Source organism: Phocoena phocoena, chromosome 7, assembly GCF_963924675.1.
Source record: "Phocoena phocoena chromosome 7, mPhoPho1.1, whole genome shotgun sequence".
Classification (NCBI taxonomy): Eukaryota; Metazoa; Chordata; class Mammalia; order Artiodactyla; family Phocoenidae; genus Phocoena; species Phocoena phocoena.
In genome coordinates, this window is record NC_089225.1 from 95,827,503 (window position 1) to 95,843,116 (window position 15,614).

The 15,614-nt window shown below is 46.6% G+C and overlaps 1 protein-coding gene across 1 annotated transcript; it reads left to right on the forward strand.

Moving 5' to 3' along the window:
- Positions 1-9,775: 9,775 nt before the first annotated feature.
- On the forward strand, positions 9,776-11,447 carry CXCR2 (C-X-C motif chemokine receptor 2). Its single transcript, XM_065880481.1, has one exon. The coding sequence runs from the start codon at positions 9,779-9,781 to the stop codon at positions 10,841-10,843; it is 1,065 nt and encodes a 354-aa protein (XP_065736553.1). The 5' UTR covers positions 9,776-9,778; the 3' UTR covers positions 10,844-11,447.
- The last annotated feature ends 4,167 nt before the right edge of the window (positions 11,448-15,614 follow it).

Below are 15,614 nucleotides of genomic sequence, written 5' to 3' on the forward strand. Positions count from 1 at the left end.
CAATGGGATCAGTGGGGTTAAATGGTTCAGAGATCAAATAAGATAAGGCTTGAACGGTATCCATTTCACGGTAAATACAGTTAAAAAGCATACTGCAGGCTGGGAGAAGGTATTTTACCATGATTGACAAGTATGAGACAGTATGAGTAGACAGGGTAACAGGCCCTTTTATAAATTGGTAATAGGAGAATACACTGCAACAGTCTTTTTTTTTTTGCAGTACGCGGGCCTCTCACTGTTGTGACCTCTCCCGTTGCGGAGCACAGGCTCCGGACGCGCAGGCTCAGCGGCCATGGCTCACGGGCCCAGCCGCTCCGCGGCATGTGGGATCTTCCCGGACCGGGGCACGAACCCGTGTCCTCTGCATCGGCAGGCGGACTCTCAACCACTGCGCTACCAGGGAAGCCCTGCAACAGTCTTTTTGAAGTGCAATGAGTAGTATTTATCAACATATCAACGTGCACAGTTATGACCCAGCAAAATTATACTTAAGCTACTGAAACACTCGTACAAGTTTCCAAAGACCAATATCCAAAAATGTTCATAGTGAGAACCTAAATATTCATCTATAAGGTAATTATCAAATAAGTCAGGTTATGTCCTTGCCATGGGCCATTATGTCATCACTGAAAAGAGTAAGATGGATCTATATGTACTGATGTGAAATAGGTACATGATACATGGTTAAAGTGCAGAACAATATAACTAGTTAAATAGTATTTTATTAAAGAAGGAAAAAACATGTTTGTATGTGCATGGGGGAAGTCTGGAAAAATATTCACAAGATACAGGTGAACAGAAGGATGGAAGAGAATCACATTTTAATTTATATGCTTTTTACCACCTGTTTTCTTTACAATATGCACAGTTTATTTTTATAATATTAAAACAGCTTTATTTAAGAAAAGAGTTTACTGGATTTAGCAACCCTAGGTCACTGGGAACATTGGCAAAAGCTGTTTCCTCAGTACAGTGGGCAGGAAGCTGGTTGCAGTGGGTTGAACAGTGAACAAGAAGTTGGCAAAGTGGAAAAGGCAACTGCTCACTGCTTTTTCAAGAAGCTTGCCTGTGAAATGGAGGGCCCAGGGGGAGTGGTCGCTAAAGGAGTTCTAGAACAGAGGGAGGGAGAGAAAGACATATGCAAGTTCAGGGAAAGAGGTGGTTGAGAAGCAGAGGGTGCGCAAGGCAAGACCTTCAAGGACGTGAGATGCAGTGGGGTCCCACAGCCAGGTGCAGGACCGAAAGAGAAGGAAGGACACTTCTCACGCTGCTCCTAGAAGGAAGGAAGAAAGTGTACACACAAATTCAGGCTTACGTGTCAGCTGGGGGCTAGGGTTGCCTGCATCTCCCTTGTAAAGAAGGAGGTGTACGTTGAAAACGAGACAGAGGTAGACTAGGTAAACCTCCACCTTCAGACTGGCAGACTCTTGCAGAAGCCATTAGACAAGAAGGCATGAAAATTCCCAGCTCTCGTTACACAATTGCCAGGAGGAGGCTTGGCCTTCAGTCAGAGTCCCAGAACAGACCTCGTTGCTCCTCTGCAGGAACACCTCCCCTGGTGGGCCTCCTGGATTTCCCCCTCAGCAGCCCTGGGTCACAACTTTCCACGTAAAGGCTGCTTTGCTTTTTTCCTGTCCAACACGTGTGACAGCTATCAAGCCCTGAGTCACAGAGGAGGCATCAGTGGCCACTCCCATAACACAGCAGCCGTAGCAGCAACAACAGGTAGGTGAGCAGTTCGGTCTTCGGGCTGCTGGGGACTATTTCTGATAGAAGGAATTTGGAAACTTCAGTCTCCTCCTTTGAGTGCCCTGAGAACTGAGGTGGTGAATTGCAGAAACAAAATAAGTCTGCACCAAGACAGCACGGTACAAATGAACTTTCTACAGTAATGGAAATGTCCTGTGTCTGCACTTTCCAATATAGTAGCCACTAGTCACATGTAGCTATTGAGCACTTGAGATGAGAAACTAAATTTTTATTTTATTTTAATCAGTTTAAATTTAAGGGACTTCCGTGGTGGTGCAGTGGTTAAGAATCTGCCTGCCAATGCAAGGGACACGGGTTCAAGCCCTGGTCCAGAAAGATCCCATGTGCTGCAGAGCAACTAAGCCCGTGTGCCACAACTACTGAGCCTGCATGCCACAGCTACTGAAGCTCACATGCCTAGAGCCTGAGCTCTGCAACAAGAGAAGCCATCACATTGAGAAGCCTGCACACAACAACGAAGAGTAGCCCCCGCTAGCCACAACTAGAGAAAGCCCACGTGCAGCAACGAAGACCCAACGCAGCCAAAAATAAATAAATTTTTTAAGTGCACAGTATGATGCACTTTAAATATAAATATGAAGTGCATTTACAAACATATTAAATTTAAGTAGCCGCATGTGGCTAATCTCATTTTCCAGGGGACCACATTGAGGCACAGAGGGAAATGACCTGCCCAAGCTCACCCCGACCATTAACAGCAGAATCAGGACTGGATGCCAGTTCTGTATTCACCCCACCATTGGTAGACCTGCTGTGGGCTCAGTGGAAATGAAATCAATCTAATGAAAATCAAGAAGTAGGATGGTTAGGAAATGTCAAATCTGGGCTGTCCTTTGCACACCCAGTTGTCTGGGACAGAGAGGTACTTAGTGGAGCTCAGCCCCACACAGCAGTGGACACAATAGCAGATTTGAAGTCAGATTAAAAAAAAAAAAAGTCTCAAAAACTGCTTAAAAGTCAGTTCTTCTGCGTCACTCTAGGTAAGTTGCCTAACTCCGGAGTCTTAGTTTCCTCATTCAGAAAGTGCACACTCCATGGGGTTGTTGTGAGGATTAAATGATACAGATTCTGAAAAGCACTTTCCCTGGAAGCTAGGCCTTAGCAGGCACTCGACGTTAGAGCTAATGCGACTATTGCTATTCAGGTTAAAGCAAATTAAGATGTACCTGGAAGTCAGCCCCGAAAGCAGACCCGATGCTTTCTCTCGCTTGGGGATGTAGTAGGAGAGAACCCATGCTATTAGTTAATTAACTATTTCAGTAATAATAATCACATCAATAAGTGCTAACATCGTGCTTTATATGTGTCTTAAGGGCTTTACAGGTAATCCCCCATTTCATCCTCAGCACGACCCAATTAGTTAGATTCTATCATTGGCCTCATTTTACAGATGAGTAAACTGAGACTCAGAAAGGAAAAGTCGCTTGCCCAGAGTTGCTAGGCTAGCAGAGTTCTTAACTGCTGTTCTCATGGCCTCTCTCTGTGTGTCCTGGGCCTTTGCCTGGGTTTAGCATCACCTGGCAAGGAGTCACTGTATTCTCCACAATGGAAAAGAGAAAGGTGACAAAGAACGTTTGCTAAATAGCTAGACTCAAAGGCTCTTTCCTGGGGGTAGGCAGCTTAGATGAGTTTGCCACAGGCTTTGAGCACTGTGTGGGCCCTGGGATGCATGGAGCAACAGGTCAGGGTAAGGAGTAGAGGAGGGGACTGAGGCATCAATCACTGGGGTGGGGGCTTAGGAGGGAGCAGTGAATTAGTGTTCACTGCTGTGCCTGGATTTATCCTTTCAATTATTATCAACAGCAAATGTGACAAAATATATTCTTGGTGTCACTCAACACTGTTTTCAAAACTGTATTTGAACTTGGGTGGGATTTTAACTTTTACCAAATGGCTTTCTTTCCAAATTAGATGGTCTTGGTTCCAAAGGTAGTAGCTACTGCAGATCCAATTCCAAGTGGACAAGCTAAGAAAAAATAGCAATGCCCTAAGAGAGGCATGCGGTCAGAGCAGATGGTTGGGGAGGGAGGTGAAAGACCAGGTGAGGTGGAACCGGGCCCCCATTTGGGGGTGGGAGTTCTCAAAGGGGTGTGGCATGGAGAAGGAATCTGTGAGGCTTTAAGGATGCCCAGGGTGAATGGGGTGGAGACAAGAGGCATTAAGTCCAGGGAAGAAAGCCACCAGGCGCACCAGAAGCTAGTTCCGTTTCTGTTGCCTTAAAGAGCTGTTCCCCTTTGAGATGGGAAAGATGTTTAAGAGCAGTAGTGCTGCTGGGTTGTAAGCGTGGGATGCCCGAGACAGCTGGATTGTGGGGAGAGTCAGACAGGGTGGCTGAAAGAGCCAGGGGCTGCTGAGCTCGGGGCAAAGATAAGAGCAATCCGTGCTGTCCTGGGCCAACTACTTCCTTTGGGTGGGCCTCAGTTTCCTCACCTGTGAAATGGAAAGATTGGCTAGAAAACCCCACAGGCCCCTTCCCAGTGTGAACTCTGCCAGTTAATAAAATGACTACTAGTTATCAAAGAGTTGACCTGGGAATTAATTCTTCAAGCTATCAAAGGCATCCCACACCCTCAGGGGCTCCACCCCAGAGTTGAGCAATCTAATCCACCACTCACTTCCTCCACTGTGTTCTCACCACCGCCGCCCTCTGTGTCAGGCACATCTGCCTTCCTGGAGGTGTCCCACAGGTGACAAGCCCAGAATCCTGGTAAGTCTTGGAACACCCTTCCAGAATGTCTCTGTTCTCTGTCCCCCCTTGACACCCAGCCTCCATTTATCCCCTCCATTTATCCCCACACTCCTCAGTCTCTCCATTCTTTCTCTAGGCCTCCCTATCCCCAAAGGGAGAGGTTCTGCCCCTCTTCCCTACACCTCTGTCCAACAAGCACCTAGGGCAACCGGCTGCCCACCGCCTTCTCTTGCGGACCCAGCCGGCTCTCCCTGCCTTGGCTAGGGTTGGGTCTGAGGAAGATCCAGATACTACTGGGGCCCTCTTCCCCTATACTAAATGTAAATATGTGTGGGTTATATTTCTAGAGAGAAAGGACACTGGAATTGTATACAAATAACCTTTGTTGTTGTTATTGCGTTGCCGTTGTTAAAAAGATTGCCTTAAACGTTTGGGCTTTTGTAAATGTAGCATTTTCATGAAGTAAATTAGAATCATCCTTTCCATGAGGTTTTGAACTATCATGAGTCATTAAGGGGCTGGCAGTTCCATTCACTGAGGGGCTCTCCTGCTCGGTTACCGAGAACATGACTGGGTGGTCAGCAGGGGCCAGTCAGTTCAAGGGCATTTGGTTTCTGATTCCTGTGAGGGCTGTTTCTCTCATTCTGGGCCTAAGGAATAGCAAAGAAAGCAATGCACAAAACATCAAACAATGGGAGCGAACCAGAGCCAGGTTAGCTTCATGATATCTCAAGAACTTAGCTTACAGCTATATTTGATACATGCTGTGATTTTTTTTTTTGTGAGAAGTATATCTGTAGACTGAAAATAGCATGTGAAGCCATTCACGCCTAGTTGGAATCCGGGCTGCGGCGCTAAGAGACTCTGTGACCACAGGCTGGTTTCTGAGCCTTGCTGTGACTGTCTACTTATAACTGCCGAACGAGACCATGTACCTGTGAGGCACAAAGCAGGTCTCAGATGTGTATCTCCCTTCCCTTAGTTTCTCCCTTTAACGTCAAAACATCCTCACCAGAGACTGGTAAATTAAAAACCAACCAAACAACAGCGAAACATTCCCCTCCCTCACCCTCCAGTGGCTGGAGGTCATTGCCCTGGCCTGGTTCCCGTTTCTGAGTTCTCTTCCTTCTGTCCTAACTTGCATGGTCTCCCTCTGGACCCTGAAGCTGAGCCTTCACGTCTGGGAGCGGGAGTTCGCCTGTACACCTCCAGCCCAGCTCCGGCACAGCCGAGCACTGGATTATCCAGAATGAGGACTTGTCTGTGAAACATGCTTCGCTGTTGCTGCTGCTTCTGAGAGAGCCACAGCTCTGCCTTCTCGCGGCTGATGCTTGTAAATGTGGGGTTCTCCTCTCTAAGGGCACAAGCTCTCTGCACCCATCATGCTCTGTAACCACTCGCAAAGCCACGTGGTCTTCTCTTAGGTCACGGGTTCCCTTAAGAACATCTCTGATCATCTGCTCCCGGAAGTGACCCACCTGTGACTTCATTAGACATTACCCTGGGCTTCTGAGCAAACTTGCTCTTGACCTTGGGGCTGCAGAGTCAGTGATTTCACGCAGGTTTTGTCAGCAGCACTGGCTGAGCCAGCTGTACTGTCCACCTCTCTCACTACCGTCCCTGCCTCTTGACCGGACTGGGCCCCATCCTTATCATCACATCGTTTAGGTTCACAGACTGATCTAATCTGCTCTATCTGAGAAGGCAATTTATCTGGCTCCCATCACTTAGGGGAGAAATACCTTCTCAGGAAGGTGAAGGCTAAGAATTCTCTCACTCTAGGGAAAAGGGGCATTGTTTCTCCAGTTTCCCTAACCTCACTTAGCTTTTTTTTTGCTATGTATGATTGACAGTAACAGTTTCTTCTGCTAAAGAGAAAAGCTTCCTAGGACCTTTGTTGTTGTTGATGATGATATTGTTGTTTTAATATTTGTGTCTCCTTTGCAAGCCTATATACCTTTGATTAATCTTTTTAAATTGAGATATAATTCACATACTATAAAAGTCATCTTATGTGCATACACAAACACACACACATACACACACACAGTGGAATACTACTCAGCCATAAAAAAGAATGAAAAGTGTCATTTGCAGCAACATGGATGGACCTAGAAATTATCGTACTAAGTGAAGTAAGTCAGACAGAGAAAGACAAATATCACATGATATCACTTATATGTGGAATCTAAAAAAATGATACAAATGAACTTATTTAAAAAACAGAAGGAGGGCTTCCCTGGTGGTGCAGTGGTTGAGGGTCCACCTGCCGATGCAAGGGACACGGGTTCGTGCCCCTGTCCGGGAAGATCCCACATGCCGTGGAGCAGCTGGGCCCGTGAGCCACGGCCGCTGAGCCTGCGCGTCCGGAGCCTGTGCTCTGCAGCGGGAGAGGCCACGACAGTGAGAGGCCCGCATACTGCTAAAAAAAAAAAAAAAAAACAGAAAGAGACTCACAGACATTGAAAACAAATTTATTGTTACCAAAGGGGAAATGGAGGGGAAAGGGATGGATTAGGAGTTTGGGATTAACTGATACGCACTACTGTGTGTAGAATGGATAAACAACAGGGACCTATTGCATAGCATGGGGAGCTCTATTCAGTGTCTTGTGATAACCTATAATGGAAAAGAATCTGAAGGAGAAGGTAATGTGTATGTGTAACTGAGTCACTTTGCAGTGCACCTGAAACTAACACAACATTGTAAATCAACTATACTTCAATAAAAAACTTTTTGAAAAATGTCACCAATTTACAGTATACAATTCAGTGGGGTTTTTTATACGGATGGTCCCCAATTTACAATGGTTCAACTTAAAATTTTTCAACTTTATGATGGTGCAAAAGTGATACTCCTTAGCTAGAAGCTATACTTGGAATTTTGAATTTTGATCTTTGCCCAGGCTAGCAATGTACAATAGGATACTCTCTCATGATGCTGGGCAGTGGCCATGCAAGCGTGAGGATAAACAACTGATACACTTACAGCCATTCTTTACCCATACAAGCAACCACTCTATTTTTCACTTTCAGTATAGTATTCAATAAATTACTTGAGGTATTCCACACTTTATTGTAAAATAGGTTTTGCGTTAGATGATTTTCCACAACTGTAGGCTAATGTAAGTGTTCTGAGCACGTACAAGGTAGGCTAGGCTACTCTATGATGTTCAGTAGGTTAGGTGTATTAAACGCATTTTCAACTTAGGATATTGTCAACTTATGATAGGTTTACTGGGACATCACCCCACCATAAGTTGAGGAATATCTATATTCACAAAATTGTATAATCATTGCCACTGTCTAATTCCAGAGCACTTTCATCACCCCAAAAAGAAACCCTGTACTCAGTAACACTCCCCCGCCCCCAGCCCCTGGCAACCACTAATCTACTTTTTGTCTCTAACAATTTGCCTCTTCTGGACGTTTCACATACATGGAATCATACAGTATGAAGCCTTTTGTGTCTGGCTTTTTTCACTTAGAATAATGTTTTCAAGGTTCATCCATGTTGTAGCCTGTATCAGTACTTCATTATTTTTTTTATTTTTTATATTTCCGGTACACGGGCCTCTCACTGTCGTGGCCTCTCCCGTTGTGGAGCACAGGCTCCGGACGCGCAGGCTCAGCGGCCATGGCTCACGGGCCCAGCCGCTCCGTGGCACGTGGGATCTTCCCGGACTGGGGCACGAACCCGCGTCCCCTGCATTAGCAGGCGGACTCTCAACCACTGCGCCACCAGGGAAGCCCTTCATTAATTTTTATGATTGAATAATGTTCCCTTGTATGTGTATACCACAATTTGCTTATCCGTTTATCAGTTGATGGACATTTGGGTTACTTCCACTTTTCTATTCTCTTGGGTATACTAGGAGTGGAATCACTGGGTCGTATGGTAACTCTACATTTAGCTTTCTTAACAATTGCCAAACCGTTTTCCAAAGCAACTGCACCATTTTACATTCCCACCAGCAATGTATGAGGGGTTCAACTTCTTCACATCCTCATCACCATCGTTACAGTCCTTTTTAAATTACGATCATGCTAGTGAGTGTGAGGTAGGTCCTGAGCCTTTTTACTTTATGTTCTTCACTTTAACACTGGGTTCCATGTTGAGGTGGGCTACAGACTGGCATAGGGTAACAGGATGGCCCTATCTTGTTATAAAGAAATGGTATGATGCTGATATATTTTGTGGTTCAAAAGGAAGCTAATTCAGTAGCTGGTCACTTTACTTCCTCTTTGCAAACTGGGATAATCTTTCAGGGTGGCTGCAGCTTCCCCCAAAAGAAGGCTCTCTGCTACCCCCGTAACAAGGGCAGAGCCCACAGAGGTTAGCTAGGTGTGCTGGAGAGTCAGGTTTGGAAGAAGGCACTCACTAGCAAGGCAGGAAGGGTCCCCAGCAGGACTTGAAAGCCACCAAAACAAGGATCGTGTGTCTCCACCTGCCTTCTCTGCTGCCTGCTGCCCCTCCTCCTTAGGCTGGGAACATACTGCCTTTCTCTGCTCACCCCTACATGGCAAAACGTGCCTGTTCAGAGCTCCCGCAAAACGTGCCTGTTCAGAGCTCCCAAGATAATCTGTTACATTTCCACCCATGTGGAGAATCAGTCAGCCACCTGCTTTTGATTTTTAATATATTTTTTTCAAACTACACCAGTATGCCCAGAGCAGGCCCCACGCATCTCAGCAGAAAAATGCTGGGCTGTACTAGTGGAGTCAACTTTCTCTTAGCTCGAGCATCCTGAAACTCCATGCTGCTATCACTCAGACTGTTTTGCCAGAATACTTCTTTTAAAATAACTTTCAGAAAGTTGGACAAAGGGACTCATCTCTTAGGTTTATAGTCAAGCCTTGATGATCTTTTCCTAGGGATCTAACACAATTGGATTGCCTGCTTAGTGCCACAGATTGAGAACTGAATGGTACCTCATGTTTCTGACATTAAAATCAGCCTCAGTAGTCAGAGATGCCCGCTACCGAGGATCCAAGACATGTTCTGTAGGGATTATCCAAGGGGAAGTTTCAACAGTGGTTTGGGTGATAGCAGGGTTATGGAAAGTGATAAGAACCTCTCTCTGATGTGGAAGGGAACTAGACACTTTTTGTGAAATGTATCATTTTTTACTAAATATGTCTCCAAAATCTTAGTGCTCCGGCCATTCCTTGAAGCGAAAGTTACTTCCGTGTAATATACAAGCTAACACAAAGAATCCTATCTAAATGTTGTGAGCAGACAGACTAGAATCTGGGGAGATTTATTGGGCAGTAACCCTCGTCTCTCTTCTCTAGGCCGGACATTAAGTTGACTTCAAATATGGAAGGATTTAACTGGGAAAACTACAGTGACGAAGATTTTGGTAATTACAGTTACAACACTGACCTGCCCTCTATTCTACCAGACTCTGCCCCGTGCCACCCGGAATCTCTGGATATCAACAAGTATGCCGTGGTCGTCATCTATGCCCTGGTCTTCCTGCTGAGCCTCCTGGGAAACTCCCTGGTGATGCTGGTCATCTTATACAGCCGGGTGGGCCGCTCCGTCACCGATGTCTACCTGCTGAACCTGGCCATGGCTGACCTGCTCTTCGCCCTGACCTTGCCTGTCTGGGCCACCTCCAAGGCAAAGGGCTGGATCTTTGGCACAGCCCTGTGCAAGGTGGTCTCACTCCTGAAGGAAGTCAACTTCTACAGTGGTATTCTACTGCTGGCCTGCATCAGCGTGGACCGCTACCTGGCCATTGTCCATGCCACACGCATGCTGACCCAGAAGCGGCACTGGGTCAGGTTCATATGTTTAGGCATCTGGATCCTGTCCTTGATCCTGGCCCTGCCCATCTTCGTCTTCCGAAGGGCCATCCACCCACCCTATTCCAGCGCAGTCTGCTACGAGGACATGGGTGCCAATACAACGAAGTGGCGGATGGTGATGCGGGTCCTGCCCCAGACCTTTGGCTTCCTCCTGCCCCTGCTGGTCATGCTCCTCTGCTACGGACTCACCCTGCGCACGCTCTTTGCGGCCCACATGGGGCAGAAGCACCGTGCCATGCGGGTCATCTTTGCTGTCGTGCTCGTCTTCCTGCTGTGCTGGTTGCCCTACAACCTGGTCCTGGTTGCAGACACTCTCATGAGGCTCCGGGTGATCGCGGAGACCTGTGAGCGCCGCAATGACATCGGCCGGGCCCTGGATGCCACCGAGATCCTGGGCTTCCTCCACAGCTGCCTCAATCCTCTCATCTACGTTTTCATTGGCCAGAAGTTTCGCCACGGACTCCTCAGGATCATGGCCATCCATGGCCTGGTCAGCAAGGAGTTCTTGGTCAAGGACGGCAGGCCTTCCTTCGTTGGCTCTTCTTCAGGGAACACCTCTACTACCCTCTGAGACCGCACGCAGGGCTCCTGCCTTCCCTTCAGCATCCGCCCCAAGCCACATGTCCTCTGGCTGCTCACAGCCCTGTGTCCAGGCAGCCCCCCATTGTGGTTACAGGAAGTTGCTGAGGCCACATCCTTACTAGGCTCCCAGCTATGGATTCGAAAGCCCTGGCCCCCACCTCTTATCGTAATTACCATGTCAACTGCTAGAGCTCAGTCCATCCTACCACTGAGACCACAGCACTCTGTCTTCTGGCATTCTTTGAAGATATTCTTTTAAGTGATTACAAAAAGTTCCCACCATTGGGCGACATTAGTGTTAAACACCATTGGTTGCTTCCCCAACTCTCCCTTTCCTTGCTGGCTAACGAAGTCCACCTCCCTTGAGAGAGGCTGAAAATGACAGATACTCACTTTCTCAGACTTCCTTAAGCCAGCAGTGGCCATATCATCTGGTTCTGATAAATGAGAATTAAAGGCAAATTGTGTGCTGGTAAATCACTTTCCTGGGGGAAAAAGTCTTGATGTGTAGCATTTACCATGTTCCGTGGTATAAATAAATGCTCCCACCATGACCGATTTCAAGGTGGCAGTGTTTAGCAACGAGATCACAAGATCTAGAAAATGTAATAATCTGCTTTCACAAGCACACACAAACTGGCTTCAGTGCATCATTGCTTAAGAAGTCTACTGAGGTCAGGAAACCCCTGGGAAGTATTCCTGATGTGAGAGAGAGAGAGAGAAAAGGAAGCATATCTTTGGTTCTTGCTTTTGAATATGGTTATAGGATATGCTGTGTGGTGCCAAGGCAGCCACTTTGTGGAAATGAGACGAAAAGTATGCCCAACATACTCGAGCTGTGGGAGCCAAAGCATATAAAGAACCTGAGAGGACTTCCCTGGTGGCGCAGTGGTTAAGAATCCGCCTGCCAATGCAGGGGACACGGGTTCAAGCCCTGGTCCGGGAAGATCCCACATGCCACGGAGCAGCTAAGCCCATGCGCCACAACTACTGAGCCTGCGCTCTAGAGCCTGCAAGCCACAACTACTGAAATCTGTGTGTCTAGAGCCAGTTCTCCACAACAAGAGAAGCCACTGCAATGAGAAGCCCACGCACTGCAATGAAGAGCAGCCCCCGCTTGCTGCAACTAGAGAAAGCCCGCAAGCAGCAGCGAAGACCCAATGCACCAAAAATTAATTAATTAATTAATTGATTGATTTTTTTAATAAAAAGAACCTGAGAATAAAGAGCCCAGAATAAACCTAGGCATAAACAGTCAAACGATTTTCAACAAGGGTGCCAAGGCTATTCAATGGGGGAAATGACAGTCTTTCACCAAATTGTGCTGGGAAAATTAGATATCCACATGCACAGAATGAAAGTGGACCCTCACCTTACACCATACACAAAAATCAACTCAAAACAGATCAAAGACCTAAAGTCAGAGCTAAAACTATAAAACTCTTAGAAGAAAACACAGAGGGAAATCTTCAGGTCATTGGGTTTGGCAATGATTTCTTGGATATGACACCAAAAACACAGGTAACAAAAGAAAAAGCAGTTTAAGTGGACTGCGTCAAAGTTTAAAACTTCTGTGCAGTAAAGAACACTATCAACAGCGTGAAAAGGCAACTCACAGAATGCGAGAAAATAGTTGACATCGTATATCCTATAAGGGGTTGATATCCTTATAAAAAATTCCTACAACTCAGCAAAACACAAACAAACAAGCAGACAACCTAATTCAAAAATAGGCAAAACAATTAGAGAATAAACATTTCTCCAAAGAGCATAAACAAAGAGCTTATCACTAATAATTAGGAAAATGTAAATCAAAACCACAATGAGGTACCACTTCACACATATTATGATGACAATTATAAAGAGAAAAAAAGAATGAAAGAAAGAAGAAAATAACAAGCACTGGCAAAGATACGGAGAAGCTACAACTCTTTTGCACTGTTGGTGGGTATGTAAGATGGTATAGCCACTGTGGAAAACGGTGTGACAGTTCATCAAAAAATTAAACGTAGAATTACCATATGATCCAGCAATTCTACTTCTAGGTGTATACCCAAAAGAACTGAAAGCAGAGACTCAAACAAATATTCGTACACTAATGCTCATAGCAGCACTATTCGCAATAGCCAACAGGTGAAAGCAACCCAAATACCCATCAGCAGATGAATGCATAAACAAACTGTGATATACCCCTACCATGGAATATCATTCAGTCTTAAAAAGGAATAAAATTCTGATATATGCAACAGCATGGATGAACCTGGAAAACATTATGCTAAGTGAAATAAACCAGACACAAATATTATATGATTCCACTTATATGAAGTACCTAGAATAGTGACATTCATAGAGACAGAAAATAAAATAGTGTTTACTAGGGGCTGGGGGGAAAGGGGAAAATGGGGAGTTATTGTTTAATGGGTACACAATTCAGTTTGGGATGATGAAAAAGTTCTGGAGATGGACAGTGGTGACAATTGTACAACAATGTGAATGTACTTAATGCCACTAAACCGTACACTTTAAAATGGGTAAAACGGTAAATTTTACGTTATGTATATTTTACCACAATTAAAAACAAAAAACCGGGCTTCCCTGGTGGCGCAGTGGTTGAGAGTCCACCTGCCGGTGCAAGAGACATGGGTTCGTGTCCCGGTCCGGGAGGATCCCACATGCCGCGGAGCGGCTGGGCCCGTGAGCCATGGCCGCTGAGCCTGCGCGTCCGGAGCCTGTGCTCCGCAACGGGAGAGGCCACAACAGTGAGAGGCCCGCGTACCGCAAAAAAAAAAAACCTAGTTCCAAAAAGGCAAACTTGAACCACTGGAACCACCTACCTGTAACTTCTTAAGTGAGATAATTAAATGTCTTTTTTTTGTATAAACTACTTTTAGTTGGGTATTTCATTACTTGCAACAAAAAACATCCAAAGTGCTACAGAGAGGTCGGGCAAGAGTGAGCAGAGGTCCTGAATGAGGGTCTGTACAATAAATAAATCCCTTCGTTGTTTATCAGGTACATAGAGAGAAGGTCTAAAATCGAGATGGAGGCTGGTATTTCTTCCCTCTTCCCCAGCCCAAGCCTCCTGCTGCTGAACATGTATTATGGAAGGAAACATGTCCTGGGATCATCTTGTGCTTCTCGTATCCTTGGGTGAAACAGGAGTCAAGAGTGTCAAGGGTGGGACTTAGAACGGCCAAGAAAGTCTACCAGATCAGCTGGATTGGGTAGTTGGAAGTCAGAGAGCTCTTCTGAGCTCGACCAGCAACTCTCACTTTGAGTCATCCTTCACACTCTCCCCTCTCCCACACACACACACACCCATCATTCAGGTTTGACAAAAGGGCACTCATGCAGAATGGGAAAATGACTATGTCACCCAGACAAAACAAAGAATTGGACTCATTCCTTTAACAGTATTGAGAACCTACTCTTCCAGGGCTTTGGGTATATAAACAATCAAAACAGAGAGTGCCTCACCCTGGCACAGCTCCTGTTCATAGGGCTTGTCTCCGAAGGGTCTTGGGCAGGAGGGCCTCTGGCTCTGAGCAGCCTTCTAAGGAAGTAAGGAAACAAGGGGAACTGAACTTCACTGTCACCAAACTTTTACCAGGTTCCAATCCCTTTCATGTTAACAACGCTCTGACCATTAAATCAAGGAGACAGCAGCTGTGGCTATGACAAGAGGCCTCTCCAGGCAGACAGAGGCAAACCTCTGAGCTTCAGTAACCACTACCCTTAACTCACGAAAGTGCTTTTCCTTTTGCAGTCAACAAGCAGCATTGGGCTTCCCTGGTGGCACAGTGGTTGAGAGTCCGCCTGCCGATGCACGGGACACGGGTTCGTGCCCTTGTCCGGGAAGATCCCACATGCCACAGAGCGGTTGGGCCCGTGAGCCATGGCCGCTGAGCCTGCGCGTCCAGAGCCTGTGCTCCGCAACGGGAGAGGCCACAGCAGTGAGAGGCCCGCGTACTGCAGAAAAAAATAAAAAAAGAAACAAAAAAAAAAGTAGGATTAATTCAACAATAATCCCTTGTTCCAAGCTCACTCTGCCAGGCACTGGGCTAAACTCAGGATCAAGCATGACTTAGCTGCTCTGGCTGAGTCTTCAGAACAGCTTCTGATTCCGCAGGAGGGAAAGGCAAGGGAATGTGTATTTACAAAACACCCAAGTTGCCAGAGGGACCAATGGTGTCCTGACAGGACAAGGCAAACGGACAGGACGGCTCGCTGAGATGACTGTCGGTGGGAGGAGGCCACTCTGGTGCCAGGAACGCTGCTCTTTCCTCCCTGAACAAGGGCTAGAGGAAACATGGTTCTCCAAGGAAAACAAGAGGATAAAATAAGCCCAGAAGCAATGAGGCAGAGGCTGAGTTGTACTTACGTGAACTATTAATATTTATCCCTGGCTCTTACACTCTCTCTCACATACACATATAAAGACTGTCTTGGGGGCTTCCCTGGTGGCGCAGTGGTTGAGAGTCCACCTGCCGATTCAGGGGACACGGGTTCGTGCCCCGGTCCAGGAAGATCCCACGTGCCGCAGAGCGGCTGGGCCCGTGAGCCATGGCCGCTGAGCCTGCGCATCCGGAGCCTGTGCTCCGCAAAAAGACAGTCTTGGCATAAATAATCGACCAGCCAAGCCATCACTAGGACAGGGCATGCTTTTGAGTTGCTGATTTCTTTCTTCCCTCCCATCTTTCCAGGCTTAAGTCCCACTGTGTCAGGGCCCAGCAGCCTTCTGCCTAGATCTGCCCACTGAG